The sequence below is a fragment of the Cryptomeria japonica genome, chromosome 11, assembly GCF_030272615.1.
Source record: "Cryptomeria japonica chromosome 11, Sugi_1.0, whole genome shotgun sequence".
Lineage (NCBI taxonomy): Eukaryota > Viridiplantae > Streptophyta > Pinopsida > Cupressales > Cupressaceae > Cryptomeria > Cryptomeria japonica.
Window position 1 is genome coordinate 34,716,259 of NC_081415.1, and position 20,210 is coordinate 34,736,468.

At 35.3% G+C, this 20,210-nt stretch overlaps 1 protein-coding gene across 1 annotated transcript; it reads left to right on the forward strand.

Annotated features, from left to right (window-relative positions):
• Positions 1–18,160: 18,160 nt before the first annotated feature.
• LOC131032236 (uncharacterized) lies at positions 18,161–18,826 on the forward strand. The gene has a single exon (XM_057963189.2). It carries the CDS (start codon positions 18,161–18,163, stop codon positions 18,824–18,826), a length of 666 nt encoding a protein of 221 aa, XP_057819172.2.
• Positions 18,827–20,210: the final 1,384 nt, after the last annotated feature.

Below are 20,210 nucleotides of genomic sequence, written 5' to 3' on the forward strand. Positions count from 1 at the left end.
TATTAAATAAATTCAATATTATAAAGAATTAAAAGTATTAGCAAACTATTTTCTACCTCTTCCAAAGAAGAACTTATAATTATGATGATACTCGACTACAAGAAAGGATCTCTCCCCTGTATTTATCTTGGAATCCCTATTGATAAAGGACTTAGGAATTCAAAGCTATGAGACCCTTTGTAGATGAAATCAGAGAATAGTATCAACTCTTGGAAAGGAAAATGGCTCCCTTGGGCGAGAAGACTGATTATTCTACAAATGGTAATTTTTGCCTTCCCAATTTATCTTCTATCTTGTCTTTCTTTAACAGCTAGCATGAGTTCCTTTTTAATTCGAAAAATGAGAAAAAAAATTTGGCAAATCTTCGAGGAGAGGCACAAGATTTCCCTTTTATCCTTGGAAAAAATTTGCAAGCCTAACTCTATAGGTGGATTGGGCATCCACAACCAACACCTTCAGAATCAAGCTTTGGGTGCCAAGCTTGCATAGAAGATGAATAAGGACCCAACAACCAGATGGGTAAGATATGGAATTTCATAATCAAATGTAGGCCCTTATTGGCTGATTACTTATCCTCAGATGTCCATGAAGGGTCCTCGTCCTTATTCTGGGAGGATTCTTTAGGGGGTTATCCAAGTATTGATATATTGATTTCCATTGAAAGCACAAAAGATTGGCTCAAACTAAATTGGGGAATATATATCAAGGACTATGTTGCTCACCTTGACAAAGTCCCCTTAGGATGGAATCGGAAATCCTTTGAGGGGTTTCATCTGCCCCAGAATGAACTAGATCTTCTTTTCCAAACCATCAAAAATAGACAATTGTTCTTCAGAAAGAATCAAGATTCCTTGATATGGACCCCTACCAAAATATGGGCAATACACGGTTAAAGATGGCTATAATCTAATAGCATTTCACCATGACCAAGAAGCCTTTAGAATTCACCATAAGCTCTTTTAGCATAGCAGTCTCATCCCCAAAGCTAGAGTTTTTGCTTAGCTAGCTATGAGAAAGAAAATACTCATTGCAGAAAACTTTAGGAAAATGGGCTTCGAAGGTCCCTCTATGTGCGGTCTATGTAAGGCTCAAGAGGAAACAATTGATCATCTCCTTCTAAATTGTCCCTTCATGGATAGGTGCTCAAGGTGGCTTTGTGCTAGGTTGGGATGGATTTCAGCATTTCCTAATGATATTATCTCCCTCTTCCAAAGATGGCTTGTTAGACTAGTTGAAGGTGTTCTCAGCCCCCTATGGGAAATCAACCCTTCAAGCCTCATTCGGGAGGTTCGGAAGGAATGAAACAAAAGAATTGTTTACAACAAAACCAGGAAGGTTGAGTCTGTCATTCTATTAACAGTTCAATAGTGGAGTTTATCAATAGAAAATTGGCTTCCAATTCTAATCCCAATTAGAAATTTACAAACTAGGATGGCAAGGTAAACTTTAGATGGAAGGGCACTAAAATTCCTCCCCTTACAAGTTAGAAGGTTGAAGAAAGGATACTTGCTACTTGGTCTCCTCCCAATCTAGGAAGGCTCAAACTAAAATTCGATGGTGCCTTAACAAGAAACCCAAGTCATTTAGGCATCAGCTATATTGTTATGGATCATCTTGGATCCTTCATAGGAAAACGCATTGTTCCTATTTCGCAGGATAGAAAAAATATAGCAGGATTCAAAGCTCTTCTCATTGGTCTTACAGAGTTCTCAAATGAAGGCATTAAGGATTTAGAAATTGAAGGGGAATCAACCATTCTGATAAATGCAATTACTTCCCAGAACACTCCCAATTGGCAGTTAAAAGCTTTATTGGAAAATATATTATTGGTACTGGAGGAATTGGACAATTATTCTATCAGGCATATCTATAGAGAAGCCATCATTGAGGTGGATCAGCTCTCATAATTAGTAGCAGAAGAGACATAACTATGTAGGTGGTCGGATGGTCAATTTCTCAAATCAGGCCATTAACCTTTCCCACCTTTTTTGAATTAGTAAAATTTTGATTTTATAGGCTATTACTAAATGGTCATATGGTTTAATAATATTTGCTAGGTTTCTCTCTCTCCAAGGATTCTTGATTTGTCATTTCCTAATGTGGCCACTAGTAGCAGATCAAATCATTTGGCTCTCAAGCTGAAGTGGCAAACTAGTTCCACTGTGGGTTAATTGCAAGCCATTGAAATTCCTTCTTTTTTACAATGTAGAAAGTTGTGGTCAGAACTGTGGCAATTGACAATCATCCAATGTTTTTAGGAGACTTTCGGTGGTTGATTAGTTGTTCAAGGTTTTCATTGATGTCAATTTTTCATAGTGATTTGATCTGACAGTCGTGACTTAGCTTATCTGGAAGATGGAGGTAATCGGTAGATCGTTAACCAACATAATAGGGTAAAATAGGAAATTTTGGTAATGTGTTTATCTCGAATCATCTCCGGTTTTTACAATGTTTCTAATGATTATTTTTGTGATATCGGTGTTTGGTATGATATTTAGGAAGCGTGTGGTTGTAATATTTTAGTCTGGTGCTATGGTGTGGCCGAGATTGGAGCCGACTTCATCTACATGTTACATCTATTGCCGACTTGATGGAGATTGTTTTTGTGGCGAGACTGGATATATAAGATAATTGTAGTAGTTGATGTTTGGAATGTTATGATATATTATGATGTGTTAAGTGTTTGGTGATCAGTTTTGTTGCAATTGAGAGCACTTTCACATGCGCATTTTGCTTTCAGATCAACCGGTAACTAACTGAGACCGAAACATGGTAATCAACATAAGAGAGATAGTCACTTATACAGAGCCTAATCGGAACTCAGTTTTACATAGTCAGATGCTATTTATGAGTTCATTTCATTGTATATTCTCATTGTAATGAAATTGTAAGGCAGTGAGCCTTCCTTAAAGGTTTTAGCCTTTCGGGCAATTTTAATTGAGCAGTGAGCTCTAGGCAATGAGTCTGAATGCAAGTGCATTCCCCATCTATGTAATATTTATGTACTCTTAGCCAGAGTATATGAATATTGTGGATTCCAACCCCACCGTGGTTTTTCCCTTTTGGGGTTTTCACGTAAAAAATCTGGTGTTATGGATTTGTGCTTTTATTGTTGCATGTTTATGTTCATATTTGTTATGCATTGTTAACCGATGGATAAAGAATAAGTTTGTAGTTTTAATTTTCGATAGATCACTGATTCAGCATCCCCCCTCTCAGTGATCCCTGAGATCAACAAGAAGAGCATTTATGATCACCTAAGTGTCACTCGCCTTGCTAGCTAATCAAGCCGATTTCCAAGGCTTGTGTAGTCCTTGGCCTTCACTCGATTTTGGCAGTGACCATCTTTTTCCTCTCATCTTTAATTTTGGAGAGAAAAAGCAAAATAAATAAAATTAAAATGACTCATTTTCTTATATTTTCGCCGGGAAGGAAATTTCTATTTGTGATAGAATTTGGACGGATTATTCTCCTCCAAACAGCTCGTTTTCCTCATCTTTATCATGTAGCCGAGTAGTTGTCTTGAGATTTCTGACGCAGCTATAAGTCCCATCAAATAAATTCATTCCAATGGCTCTGGCATTTATTGATTTGACCAATTCTCAAATTCTCTAGCTTTCATAACTGAAGAAGTTGGTGGTGAATAAATTTTTTTGAGAAGAGGCTCTGCCTTGAGGAATTAATCAACATCATGTCACGATTGCATCTCCATCTTAAGAGTGATGAAGCCTTCTTGATAACCTCGAAAAACTCCTCTCAAGTCTATAAATAAAGAGTCATTTTAATTGAAGGTGATCCTCCATCTCAATTATTCGGCCTACTCATTTTATTAACTCTTTGTATGTAGGTTGTTTGATTTTGTGTTTGTTGCAGGGTTCTTTGGCATCAAAACTGGTAATGCCGGCGCATCCTCCCAAGCTTGTTATCAAAATATCCACAGATAACATTCCTTGTTTTGGGGTTGATACGCCAATCTCCTTCTCTAGTCCTGTTCGACAAGTTTGCTTCTAGGAGATAACAAACCTCAGGCTCAAGCATTTGATCCATTCGGTTAATCCCCTCGTTCTCACAACAACAAAATTGATATTGTGATGGGAGCATCTCGACCGAAATGAATTCTACAGGGATAACACCACATCTCCTCTCGTTTTGTTGCCTCTTTTCTCAACGTAGGGTTCTCTAAGGATATCACCACTGCTCTGGCTTTCGCGATTTTCGAGCTGGAATAACTCGGTGAGTTAGATAATGTTTTATACTATGCCCTTCCTGGCTAGAGCGTCCCAAGGCCTACAGACATTGAGGCAACCCACGAGGAAGGAGAAACCGTCACCTACTATACCCTCCTTTTAGATCTTAAGGGTTCTGACAGAAGAAATCAGAGGAAAAATGTGTTTGGGGCAACTGATTACTTGAAATGGAGAATCCTTCCCAACCAGCCAAAAGACCAGAACAAATTGAAGTAGTTCAAAGTCTATGCTATCCTTAATGGTTTCCTTCGGGAGGATGAACTAATTGATCCTCCTCTCTGGAGTGGAGATTCTCAAGTTGCTATTACGAATGTCTCTGAAAGTGGGGATGGTAGTGGTTTGGTTCGCAGTAGAGGTCGCCCATGGGGTGGTGGTCGCAGAAGGGGTGGGGGTCGCTTGCCAAGAGCATAATTGTCGCAGCTGCTCCATTCGAATTTTGAGAGATATGCACTCCCCTATTCTTTCTTGATGTGTGCTTTCACTTTTCCAAAGAAAATTTTGCTTATTCTCAGACTTCCTTCTCTTTCTATAGATGTCAGACTTCCTTCTCTTTCTATAGATGTTGGACTCAGTTTCATATTTTGTGGTCTCTCATAATCTCTGCAGAAATTCTCTAGTGTTATATGTATGGGTTTTAAAGATCTGCAAGATCTCTTTTAAACATATCTATGTTAAACTATCCTTATTATAATATAAAATTTGGGTCTGCCTTTATTGATAAAAAAAGAAAATATTAGCAAATTAATATAAAATGGTTAATTAACCTAAACAGAATGGTTATGACAGTTGGGGGAGTTATATAGTCCTCGGGGAGCATTTGGGTGGTGGGGAGAGGATTGGAGACAAAGGTTGAAGAATAGTTGGGCTGGATAGATGAGAATTGCAGGACCGGTTTGTCAGACATTGGATACTCCGATTCGCCGTAGGATCTAATATCTTCCGTGCAATGTTATTGAATGATAATCTTTGTAGATACAAAATAGTTGGAAAATAATTTCGTCTGTGAATTTCCTTGGCTGTTTCGTTTCCTGTGTATATGTGTAAATTTAAAGATGGGGGCTTTTTAAAAATTATGTTGGTTCATTATCATTACAACTAGTCCTTGTATGGCTACCCATTTGCATTTATATCTATCCCTTGTCAATGTACTGTGTTTTGTCTGCTGCATTTTAGAATTTCCCCTGTAGAGAAAACCGTTCCATTGGTGTGAGCGTATGTATAACGTGTGGGTGTATTTGCTTACAGCATTTAAACTATTTATTTTGACTGTAATCTCAGCCTTATTCGTGTAATTGCACATTCCTTCTGATTTATATTTTCTTAATTTCGCTTGCCGAGCATGAAGAGGTAGTTTATGCTTGTTACCTTCTATCTGTTTATTGCCTTTCGGTGAATGGGGCAGCTACCAGAATAGCGTCACCCCCTCCCACATAGGTGGGAGAGACAATGTAGTGTGGGGATGCTCCCAACTGCGTGGAGGGCAGGGGTAGCCCTTCCTGCTAGTGTGGTTGGCCACCATGCCCCATGCCCACGCCTCTTATTTATTTTCTGTCACTCCCGTCCATTGGTCAGGGAAAATAATAAATTAGTATTGTCTTGGATATTGATGTTAGATTTTAGGGTTTAGTTTCCTGAATATATTATATTGTAAAGTTTTTCTATGTTGTATGGGAGCATGGATATTAGATTTTAGGGTTAAAATAGATATACATCATAATTTAATATTCATTATAGCTATGAGGCTTATTGGCTATTAGGGCTTCCTGTGTTGCCATTAGAGGGTCATAATATTTTCCAGGAAGAATGCATTACTGTTAATACATTTATATCGATATACTTAATACATTTATATCGATATACTGTAATGTTAGGACTATATATTTTAAAATTAATCATGCAGAGGACCAAGAAGTTCCTTCATATTTACCCCCAAACGTTGAATGGGATATAGATTGATTATTTGTGAAAAAGTATAGTTGCAGAGTGTACTTTTCAATTTAATTAGAATTAATTAAAATAAAGATTGGGATTGTTACAAAGTAATTAATATAGTTTACATTGGTTTGTCAGTTTAATTTAATTAAATTCATTTAAGTTGGAGTAATTGGATTTTAGGTTTTTTTGGGTTCAAATCGGTGCTTAGTGTTTTGTTTGGTAATTGGATATTGGTGATTTTAGTACTTATACAATAAGTAATGTTAATTATTGTGTCTAAAGTAAAAACAAAACTTATTATAATTTTCATTTTCTATCTTTTTTTTAATTAAAAGATATATTTATAAAACATTATGAATGTAATTGGAAGCTATTAGAATGGTAGGTATATTAGTAAACTAGTAATGATGTTTATGTTTGATATGGTTGTTTAATCTAAACAAGTTAATTAGTAATGTTTACATAATAATGAGTAATTTAGTAGTAATTATATATATGACAATGTAGTTAATCTAATTTAATTAAATAAATTAATGGTGAGTAAAGAAGTTAAATTTTATATTATATTCATGGTTTTTTAATAGAAATTGTATATATAATCTGATAATAATTAATATGTTTTAAAATTGTTTATTTATTTGTGTTAATTAAACTTTATCTAGATTTGTAATGTTCATCTAAGTTAAGTGATATTGTAGGAGATGTTTCTAATATTTTGTTAACTAAACGCCATTGCATTATTATATTAAGCTATTAAGATCTATAGTTTTCCTGAGGGTTTAAAAATTGAATCAAGCTTAAGGCCATGAAGGCTCTCATGGGAGGTCGATAAACCTTAAGTCATGATTGGTTTTGGTTGTTATTTATTGAGGTTGATTGGATATTGAACATGTGGTAGTATTGCTGATAGGAAGGTGTATTCTCTATCAATGATTATGTGATATGTTTTTTTTTTTAAATGTTTCTACTTGTAAGTGATGTTTGCTTGGATAAATAGTGGGCATTACATCATCTTATTCAGATCAACACTAACAAGTTGCAACTCTATTTGAAGATCATTAATCCTCACTTGTTGTTTATGCCTTTCTTCCTTAAACTTGGATATAGCCCACAAGATGCCAACATAGTCTTGGTAGAAAAATATTCTCTAAAGAGTCAAGCCAATCATGTTCAACTGCTAATGTACAAAGTTAATCCTGGTTATAAGTTTAGATGAAATAGTATGATACAAATTACAATCATTTCTAAAGTGCCTAGTGCATTTTTTTTACTTATATTTTCAACTATCTCTTATAAAAATAACTAATTATTTAACATTAAATTGTAAAATAATTAAAAACTAGGAAAGATAAAAATTATGCAGCCACTAGCCACATCACATTTCTCTCCACTCTTCATCTCTCAGTCAATTTTTAAAAATTAGATCATAATTAATTCATATATGACACACATGTAAAATGTAAATCTAATTTGATATTTAGAAAGATAAACTCTAATTCTATGAACTTTAATTGCTACGCATTTCTCTATATTTAATGAATCTATAATTTTTTTCATTGCCTATTATAGATGCAAGATAAATATGTTGTTGATGTTGCTCAAGTACGTGCACTTGTTTCCCATAACGGAACACATCTGATTGGTATAATTTCTGTGATGCAAGGGTAACTCAAAAATTATAGATCTGGGTGTACTCACAGAATTAGCTGCGTCTTTTATTTTTTCACAATATGTATAACACGAAGATTAATCAGCTATTTTGAAGCCAAATTAACCCAAACTAACCGCATCCATAATTATTAGAGTTCCATCAATCTGTGATCCCTCCAAAAGGGCTAGTTCCCTCCTCAAGGGCGCTAGAGATCGTAGTGCACTTATAACGTTACAATTCCTCAATGGTCTTGTTCAAAAATCTGTTATTAGTCCCCAATTCATATAGTCAGGCAGTTGATGGAGGACTGGTATCTTTCAGTAGAGACAACATAAGCCGATAGAGTGATGTAACATACGTAACATGATCGGCCAGGGCGGTCAGGTGCACAAATGAGACAACCTCTAATAATATATAAACCGTGTTATTTATTCCTCTTCCAAACAACTCAAACAAAACGGGACCTGCCAACTTCAACTACCAAACACTGCCGGTAATTTATGCTACGCGAACCCAAACACGAGGAGATTATTAATTCATACTTTTTCCCACCTTCTCTTGAACATAACGTCCCAATCCACTTATTTAAGCATAGCATACACATGGGATCATTCACCAAATAAAAATGGGTGGAAAGGAATTAGGAGTCATGCAGTTTGTGAAGATGTTTTTAATACTATTGATGTTGGTGGTGATATTTGAAGGGCTGAGAATGGTTTCAGCAGACTGCGATTGTATTGACACGATTACCTGTGCGCCGGGCTCTGTTTGCTGTTTTACCACGAATATACAATGCGATAATCTTGCAGGCACTTGTACCGCAAACTGTCCCTCACCATGATATTTCCATTCAAAATAAAAACTCCAGCAGAAATTTATCTGTGAAGAGGGATTATATTTTCCCAGTAATAATAAGATGATTAGAGGTAAGTAGTATGTATCAGTCTCTAAATATAGAAGAGCCGTGAGATAGTCTCGAGGTAGGAGACTTTTGAATATTGCAGATCTTTATGTATTAGTTTGTGTGTTGAGGTGAATCTCTTCGGATTTAGTAAATTAGATTTGAATTAGTATATATGAGTTGAGCTTAATACGTATATCTTTTTTAAGGATTAATATATGAACTGAAATTAACGTGTTCATGGGTTGTATTTTATTTTTTATTGGTTTGTCACATCTGATCAAATTAATGTGTTTCTGAACTGACAGTAATCTATTATAAGAGTGCATTAATGTTAAAGTAATGTTTATAAGAATCTTTAATCGATCTATAGTGGTAGAGTGTGAAAGTAATTAAATTCTTCTATGATATGGCATTTGATTGTCCTCTAAAAAAATATCGAAGCTCGTTTTGATCACTACTTATTCATTATAATAGATTTGAGAGCTTTAAAGTTAGTGCAAGCTTCATCTAGGTTCACATTCCTAATCGAAATGGTAGTATGAGTCTTGATATAGTCTCTGCTTGCAAGACTTTTGAATACCATTTGAATGCATGCATTTAGTAAATTAGATTTGAATTAGTATATATGAGGTGAAGTTTCAAGGATTGATATATCAATTGAAAGAGAGGCAAGGCATCTATCTTAGCAAGACAAAAAAAAATGATTTGAGCACATCTTAAAACAAGTACAACACTCAATTTGTAAGCATTTGAGACCACTTGGATCATGTAGCTCACTACAAGACTTGATAATCCCTATACTTTATGAAAACAAAATATTCAGCAAGGATTATAGGTTTAACCATAGTATCTCTCAAAATGAGTATCCAAAAATTTTGTTTATCAATTCATTTGCGCACAATGTTTACAGATAACACTCATACAACAACACTTAAATATTAATGCATAATAGTGTTTACATGTTAGAGTAAAATCAATTTGGTAATTTCTCATTTTAATAGTTCTTTAATTATAGCCGAGATCTCATAGGTCTATAATTCTCTGTCATTTGTATTGCATATTAAAAAAATTGAGACTATCACTATACTCTACATCAATGAGATCTCCTATATAGTCGTAGCATAACTTTATAATTTTGCTATTGCACATTTCCCAGTAGTTCCATTTGATTGGTTGGTAAGCTTGGTTATGGGTCTAGTAAGAGCTGCTATATAAGAGGCTAATTTAATCAATTTTTTAAATGAAATTAAGATTTTGTCTTAAACACTTAAATTATTATTTTAATTATCTTGAATTAATTGAAATGGTTAAATTGTTACCAACCTTTGTTCTACTTTTTGTTGCAGATCTATTACTCCTTGTGCACTAATAGGCATAAGTATTTTAAATCCAAAAATGGGAGAATATAATCTGTGTTGCTATTTTTAAGGGTTAAATATGTTTTTGTTTTATGAAGTAATTTTGAAAGTGTAATTGTTTAAGAGACCCAGTGCATTTAAATTTCTATTTGTTTTTATGAATGACTTTTAAGGATTTATTGGATTGTAATAACTAATCTCTTGACATATCTCTATTCCCTACTATCTTGCTTCCTCCCTTGAGAATAGCCTGGAAAAGCACTTGGAAAACCCTAGCAACCCTATTCTTCATGAGGGACTTATCATCCTCATCATGGGACACGTCGAATCCCTTGAAATTGTGCCCCTGCCTGTCGTGTTTGGTCTGCAGATGGATGTCCATGATGTCTTTGACTCAGAGATGGACTTGGATGATAATGGGGTTCCTGTTGATGACCTTGAATATGAACCTACAGATGAAAAGATAAAGATGGTCACTCCTGAGATACTTGGCAGCAAGAACCATCCCAGATGGGCAGGTAGTAAATACAAAACCAACAACAACCTGATCTCGAAGGCCGAACCCCTCAAGAAAAAGAAAAAGTTGGCGGCGAAGGATCACAGCCCGAAGATTACAAACCAAGGGATTAAACTAGACATCCCTATCAATGTCCAGAAAGCTATTCTTCATGAGGGACTTATCATCCTCATCATGGAACACGTCAAATCCCTTGAAATTATGCCCTTGCCTATCGAGTTTGGTCTGCAAACGGATGTCCAAGATGTCTTTGACTCGGAGATGGACCTGGATGATAGTGGAGTTCCTGTTGATGACCCTGAATATGAACCTATGGATGAAAAGATAAAGATCGTCACTCCTGAGATACTTGGCAGCAAGAACCATCCCAGATGGGTAGGTAGTAAATACAAAACCAACAACAACCTGATCTCCAAGGCCGAACCCCTCAAGAAAAAGAAAAAGTTGGCGGCGAAGGATCATAGCCCGAAGATTACGAACCAAGGGATTAAACTAGACATCCCTATTAATATCTAGAAAGATAAATAGGGGAAAGATGGTAGTCTGATGAATCTTGTCATGGAAGCCACCGAAAACTAGGAGCGTTGTTCAGAGTGGGTTGAGCACGTAATCGATACCCTCAAGATAGGGGTTAAAGAAATTATTATCATTTTCATTGCTTCCCCTGAACCTAGCAAGCCAGAAAAGCTCATGATCATGAATCAAAAACTCTCTTAGAATGTTGAGGTACTAAAGTGTAACCATGAATAGAGGATTGATAATGTGGAACAATCCATGGCTGAGATTAAGAAAAATCTCAAGAATCTGGTCGATGTTAGTAAAGAAGTCATGAACAACAGTATTGAGGGGCTTGAAAATATTAACTAGATGGTTGCCGATTATAGATCCTTCCACAGTGACCCAGTGAAAGAACTTGAAGGAGATAATGTGTCTGTTGGAGGCAACAAAACCACTGGACCCAATTCGAGAACTAGGAGCAGAAGCAGCAACAAGGGTACCTCCAGATTCATCATTGGGGAGCTTGAGGAAATCAATGGGATTTCCATCCAAAAGAACAAGGATCCGGTGCTCTAGCTCAACTGGGAGCTTTTTTGCTTTAGCTTGTTTGTCTTCATTTTTTGTCTCTGTTTCTGTTCAAGGATAATCTCCTGTTTTGCTGTTGTTTCTTACCGGATTGCCTATTGGTCTGCTATTATAAAACTTTAGGTTTACAAGGGGTTTCGGGCCCTTGTAAACTCGTTTATCCTTATCAAAAACTAATCTCTTGGCATCTATAATTGTTGGATTCTTTAGATAAGCTCCGTCCTATTTTTCTTTTTAATCATATAAACATAGCACACTAAATTTTATACTTCTTTCATTTCAAGTTGATTGGTAGTCACAAAACTTGATCAAGTAAATGCTTATTTTTATTTTTTTCTTTCTTTATATAAACTAAATATGATAAATGTTTAATAAATTACAAATAGCCTATCTTGCTGATTTTATGAAAATTTATATGAGATTCTTTAAAATACATACTGAATTTTAAAAGAAAATTAATTTTTATTTAGAAGATTTCTCTTTACTTTTCGAAATTGAACTGTCTTTCATTATGATTAGATTTCAATAATCCCAAATACAACACAAATTATGAGGTATATTTTGATTATTGTAGACTTGAAAACATGATGATTTCATGGGACCACTACAAATACATGCACATCGTATGGTGTCCCATCCTTTAATTGTATACTTTTGAATTATTTAGGTTTTCCATTATCTAATTACTTCTCAAATTGAAAAGACGTGTGAAGAAACAGGATGTAAAAATGAACAAAACATTTCCCCCTCCCATACTTTTAATTATTATATTTCATTCTTTTTATGGTAAGCAATAAGAAAAGATCATTCTTGAGATATTGGTCATCTCAAACTTTAAATTGTAATTTACAATAAATTAAACCAATGGAATGTTTTAGTCTTTTAAAATTTTCATCAAGCTGGTGAGTACAAACACTTGATGAAAGAAGAGGATCACCAAATGTTGTAGGAAAGGTTGGAAATATTTAAATTAATAATTTATTTTACAATATTAATGTGTAAATATTTTACAGAATTGACTATACAAACCCCTTTTCATGAATGGATATATTTGTGTATAAACAAAAGTATGATTTATACAGCAAGAGAAAATTGAGAGTGGATGTAGAACTTGTGAAACCTTACCATCAATTCCTCATTAAAAAGGTATTTCTTACTATTATAGAGAGTTCTCATTTGTTTGAGAAAAATATAAATTTTCTTTTTGAACAAACTGATATTTATGCTTTTTATTTTGCAGTACTTTCCCACTAAACTAAGATGGTGATATCCCTCTAATCAATTAGACACTGCAGAGATGAGCATAATTTACTGGGTTGTTCAAGTTAATTCTAGCTTTATTAGGTGAATCATGGAATTTTATGTGCTTATTTTGACCATGGAATGGGATTCTCCATTTAAGGATAAGATGAGAACTATAATTTTTTCAAGTAATAGAGCTTGAATGATTAAATAACGTACCACCATCGAAAAATTTGGCACTTGGCTCTTTTAGTAAGTATTGGTTTTTGTTTTCGATTCGCCACTAGGTTTTAGGATCATCAATAAAATCGACACTCACAAGGGAAATGGTGAGCTAGAAAATGTCAGATTAGTTGTATTTTTTTTTTCAATCTGGTAGGACTTTAAATGATTTTTTTTATTCTAGTTTGTATGTAGGGGAAACATAGACATGAAGGAAATAAGGATAATTCTATCAAATGCAGATTTATTGATGAGATGAATAGTTTTGTACTGTGACCTACAATACTGCTCCAATTTATCCATTTGGGTCATCTTGAATTCAACATATTTTTATACCCATCAACTTGTTCTTCTGATATCCCTTCTCGATGCAGATTTGGCATTACTGGTGGGGGGTGTGACAACATCCTTGTATTCATGCAGATTCTTCGGTGGGTTTTTGGAGCAGTATGGGTAAGCCTCCTTTTTTGTCCTGTTTTCTCCAAAATGTGTGGCAAATAGATGCCATTTTCATACTTTGGCAGATCTGGCTAGAGAGGAACAGAAGGATTTTTCTGGAAGCTACGCTGATAGTTCAATAATTGTGGTATAGAATAAGAGGAATGATCCGGGAGATGGTGGAAGCTAAATGTGAGGTGAATTTTCCTCTAGATAGAGGAGATGTTGAAATTGTGAGTAGGATGGGTTTGCAAGAGTTGTCTCATGTTTATGCTTATGTCAGGAGAGGCAGATGTGCTACGAAGAATGTTCAAAGGGCGGTAAGATGGTTTCCACCCCAGGATGATTTCATAAATATCAACACAGATGGATCCTCTCAAGGTAATCCAAATTCTGCTCGGATAAGAGGTGTTCGTAGGGACGATTTGGGGGATGTTGTTTTCTTCTTCTTAGTGCACAAATGATAGTAGAATAATAATTATACGGAGGGAATAGCATTTGTCTATACCCTAGAGCGCGCTTGTGCATTGCGGTGACATAAGGCTATATGCGAATCAGACTGGCAGATTATTGTTAATCTACTAATTGAGTAGAAGATGGTTGGGATTAATTGGCAACTGTAAAGGATTATTCACTGGATTTTGTAGATTAGTGCCATGATGGATAAGGTGTCTTTCATCCACATTCCTCGTGAATGGATTAAGGTGGCTGATTGTTTGGCTAAGTTGGCTTCAAAACATGGTGATGAATGGAAAATTGAGGGTTGGGGGCATCTTTCCCATAGTTAGTATCAAGATTTTCATAGGATCCTTTATGAGGATATGCACAGTTATGAAGCTGGATGATTATTTTTTTTGCCTGTATCTCATTCTTAGTTCCTAGTGTTTTTGGGCTTCTTGTGTAATGCTTGTTTCTTATTATTAATAAAGTTTTTACCCCTTTATTCAAAAATGAAAATTTAAACATGATCATTATAATTTTTAATATCTATATTAGAATTTTCTTGGTTCTTATCATGTTTATTCCCACATGTCTCTTTTTTTTTCACAGATTCTTGTTGAATTATTTTTTCTGTGTCAAGATCATACACTCCTTTGTTATACAAGATTGCAAGTTCATTCTTTGACACATACTAATACAAACAATGCTGATCATATTAGCAATTTGACTGCTATGATTTCCCTTTCAACTTCATGATTTGACAAGGCATTCAGTCCCTTATTGCCATATCAATGTTCAAATTGAGCCACAATGAATATTCAATGAATTCTCAATAGAATTCATTGCTTTAACTTTTGATTTAAATCATGATATTGTAGTATAACTATAATGTTATCTTTATGGTAAGGGAAAGATGACAAGCAAGGGAAAAGAATCTGGTGCTAGGGTTTTGGTGAGTGAGGGAGACATAAGAGAGGATGGAGAGGGTGGAGGTGAGGTAAATGTTGATGGGGACGACTGGTTTCTTTCGTACATACTAGATATTTTCTGGGTAGGGGTGTGTTATCCCTCTAATGGATGGGCATCTATGGTTGGTGGTCAGACTGCATTCATGCCTATTTGATTATGTCCTCATGGGTTTTGGTACGTACTAGCTATTTTCTAGGTAGTGGTGTGTTCTCCCTCTAATAGATGGGCATCTGTGGTTGGTGGTCAAATTGCATTCATGCCTATTTGATTATGTCCTCATGGGTTGTCAACATTACTTCTCTAACTTGGTCTATGGAGTTGGGTATTCTAGTATTTGATGCATTATATGACTTATTCCTTAGGTTCTTGCTGCAATAGGTTTTTATTTATGGAGCTGTTTGGTGGCCTACCACTTTTCTATGTGGTGTTGGTGTGCCTTTTCCTCATCTATGTTGTGGATCTAGCTCTTTCCCCTTGTGGGTTTGGCATTCCCATTGTGTTTCCTGGGGAATTACTTGCATGGGTTCTACACTTGGCATTAACTTGTAGGTCTTGGTGTTCCTACTTAATAGGCCATCCAAGTCATTGAGATGGGTGGGTTTTATGAGGATCCCTCTATTGTATTGTTGAGGGGATACTAGTTCACTTGGATCTTGTGGAAGACTTAACTCTTCTTGTTCTTTGTTCTCTATGCTTGTGGGAGCTAGTGATGTGGCCCTAGGGTTTGAAAATGGGGTTTGGAGTTTTTGGGATATTTCTTTGTAGGTCTTTGTGTAAGATGGTGTTCCCTTTGTAGGTGGTTCACCAATAGTTGTGGGAGGGATTTGGATGCATGATGAGGGTTGGTTACCATACATTTGTTTAACTAGAGAGGGCTCTGCCTCCTTTGTGCCTTCTTTTGGGTCGTGCTTCCCTGATTGGAAGTTATTCTTTTCCTAGATCCCTACCGATACCCCCTACTCTTCCCTTCATATGCAGTTCTTTTTTAGGTTGATCCCCTAAGATCCTATTGTGAAGAGAATCAAAAGAGCTCATCTCTGTGTTAGATTTTTGTGGTGGATCTCTTCCCTAATTTTCCCTCTTTCTGGGCTCTTGGGCCCCTTAGTTTCTTGAAACAACAACAGATCTATTGAGGTGATCCATGTTTCTATTGAGATGATCCATTCTATTTTGTTTATAGGGATATATATACGTGTCATTTGAGGTTCAAGAAAGTCTTTCAAAATCCTATGTATTATTTTTTAGTTTGTTCATTGATGGGTTACTTTGTTTATTAATTTTCTCAAATGGCTATTTGTTTCTTCATTCACAATTTTTTTGGGTTTCTCTCGATTTTTGTCGTTTCTCTACTTGTCTAAGCTATAGGGTGGTCCTTTTGGTAAAGGGTTGTGAAAAGTATTTCAAAATAGTCTATTTTTTAACTGTTTCTTTGGCTCCTTCTGTTGTAGCGTAAGACCATTTTCCAAGAAGATGGTTCAGGTTCCTTCCTAATTGTATTTTTTGTAGTTATGTAATTTTCTTATGTCAGTACCTTTGCTCCCACCAGTTTGATGCTCCATTCAAAGCCATCCTTTCAAAGTAGGTTTTGTTCCTTCTTTGGTTTTGATAATCGATACCCTCAAGACAGGATGGTGGTAATCCATCTCTAGGGCTAAAGAGGAGGGAGGGATCCAAGGAATCCCTATCACCAGTGGCTTTCCCTCCTTTATCCACCAGCAATTTGTTGATGATATGATGCTTTTTGGTCAAGGAAGTACAAGGGAAGTGAGTGCCTTCAAAGGCATCCTCAATTCCTATATGTTAGCTTCGGGTCAAGAGGCGAATCTGGAAAAATCAGCAATTTTTGTGTTCAACATAAACCCTTCATTAGGGGAGGAGATCTGCAAAGTCCTGGAGATCAGTTAGGGGACCCTTCCTTGCAAATATCTAGGCATTCCCCTTGACAAAGGAGGGAGATCTTCAAAATTGTGGGACAACTTGGTGGATAAAATCAAGTCTAGGATTAACACCTGGAAAGGAAGATGGCTATCATTTGTAGGTAGGTCAACCTTGGTTAGATCAGTTTTGTTAGCTATGCCCATTTACCAGCTCTCTTGTTAACATCTACCTTCTATCAAACAGGCCAAACTCAACAAGCATCTTAGAACTTTCTTTTGGCAAGGTACCAATGATGACCGGAAAATATCACTCATGTCTTGGGACAAGATATGCAAACCTAAAGAAGAAGGAGGGGCTGGCATTAAAAACCTTCATGATCAGCGAAGAGCCCTAGGTGCCAAGTTGGTCTGGAGAATGTTCAGAAACCCCCACCTTAAATGGGCAAGGCTATTGCACCATAAATACCTTAATGGAGGGAATCCTATCCAAATATTAAGAGAAATCAACCCTCCCAGAGGGTCCCACTTATGGAATTTCTTGCTGGATTGCAGGAGTATCATTTCAGACAAACTTACTTGGAACCTAGGGTCTGGGGATAAAGCCCTTTTTTGGTCTTATTCATGGAGTGGGTATAAGGAAATTGAGAATATTTATGACTTTTGTGCCACCCATAACCTCCTTGAATTACATAGAGGACCCCTGTTAAAAAACTATATCTCCCCTTCATTGGAAGGGGCTGGATGGCAGTGGATCAAGAGGGATAATGAGGATATTCCGTTAGGAGATAAAAGTAAACTCATGACAATTCTTAGGACAAGGAACATAGCCTTTGGTCATCATAAGGATAAGCTTGTATGGGATGGTTCCTTAAGTGGGGAATATAACTCCAAGGATGGGTACTCTCATATATCCAAAGCGTATATAAGACCTATGTCTAAGCTTCCCTTGAAACTCTGCTAGGATAGATATTGCCTGCCTAAAGCCGGTATCTTCTCCTAGCTTGCGATTCAGAACAAGCTCTTAACTGCGAACAAATTTAGGAGAATGGGGTATGAGGGTCCTAGCAGATGTCCTCTCTATGAGGCGGATGAAGAAGACACCAACCATCTCCTCCTCAATTTCCTTTTTTCTTACCAATGTTGGGTCTGGTTCACCAAGAAACTTGAGTGGTTTTCTACCTTCCCCCACACCATCTCTGAGATGCTCAAAGCCTGGCCTCTCCTCGGGCAAGGTTGTCTCTTTGAAGGATTATGGATATCTCTCCCATCTTCCATAATGTGGGAGCTGTGGAAGGAAAGAAATAGACGTCTCTTTAGAAATAAAAAACTTGAGGTTCACAAAATCATCAATATAATTGACTCTGCTACCACTGAGCTCATGAACAACTGGCTTTTATCTGACATAATAAAGAATGCCTTAGTAACCTACTGGGATGAAAAGATGAAAAAACACTGGGAGGGCTTATCTTTTTCTCCCTTTGTATGGGATGGTCCTCTTGAAAGTCTTCGATCAAGAGCTGAATGCAGATGGCAGCCCCCAGGCGAAGGATGGGTGAAGTTAAACTTTGATGGGGCATTCCATGGCAATCTAGAGCAAGCAGGTATAGGATGCTCTGTTCATAATTGGGAAAGCAAAGAAATCGCTATCCTTGCTTCCCCTATAGGCATCAAAACCAACAATTGGGCGGAATTGATGGCCCTAGTAGAGGGGCTGCACCTGTGTAGGAGATTAGGAGTTAAAAATTTGGTTATTGAAGGGGATCCGACTATAATTATCAATGCTCTCAGGAAATGCAGCATGCCTAACTGGAGACTAAACACTTTGTTGTCAAAGGCTATTGACTTATGTAAAGGTTTTGATAGGTTCACAGTCAATCATATTTATAGGGAAGGTAACAAAAGAGCGGATGAGCTGGCCAACATAGGAGCGGATGACATCTAACTCCTCTTTGATCCCCCCTAAGGCCACTTCTCCTTATGTTACCCTGATTATTCTCACCTAGAGTTTGTTAGCATGTCTCTCCCTCCCATCCCTTTATTGTTCAACTCTTAATCCTAGTCCCACCTTAATTTCCCCCCAATAAGACCTTTTCATGGTCTTCTGTATACATATATAAGTGTGTGTATATATATATATATAGACTTATATACATATATCTATACTTATATATATACATTCACAGTCATATACTCACATATTTAGGTAAATTCTTTTGAGATGTATATATATTTATATACATATACAAATATACTTATATATGGATACATATATATACATAGTATATTCTCTCATTCTCACTCATATAGACACTCCATCCTTTAAGCCTAGTTAGAGGTTCAATTTAAAATATTTTTGCATATATATATTTGTGTATTTATATATATAGATATTCACCTTGAAATATATATATATATATATATATATGTATGTATGTATATATATATATGTATGTATATGTATCCGTATATAGATATATATATATATATATATATATATATATGTATATGTATCCGTATATAGATATATATATATATAAGTCGATATATACTCATACTCTTTCAGTTCTGGGTTTTTACAAAATTAACTCTGGATAGATAGGCATTCACATGCTCTGGTATAACTACATGATCAACTTTGAATTTCTTCGCATGTATTAATATTCTCTTGGTATATATATATATGTGTGTGTGTGTGTATGTGTGTGTGTGTGTGTGTGTGTACATTTGTATAGATATATATATTTTATATTCATATATATATTTATGGATACATATATATGTATGTATGTATATATGTATATATGTATATATACATATATACATATATACATACATATATATGTATATATGTATATATACATATATACACACATACATATATATGTATATATACATATATACATATATATATATATATATATGTATGTATATATATATATATTGAGTGGCTTTATTATAAAAATTTTGTATGTATATATTCATGTATTTATATATATATATATATATATATATACATATATATATATGTATGTATATATGTATATGTATGTATATATGTATATGTATATATGTATATGTATATATATATAGATATATATACATACATATACATAGATATATGTATATACATATACATATATCTATGTATATGTATATATATATATATCTATATATATATACATATACATATATATATACATATATATATATACATACATATATATATATATATATAGATGAATATCCACTTATATATAGGTGTATATGCGTATATATATAGGTATATAGATATATATACTCGTAGGTCTCATTTATTCATGTTTACT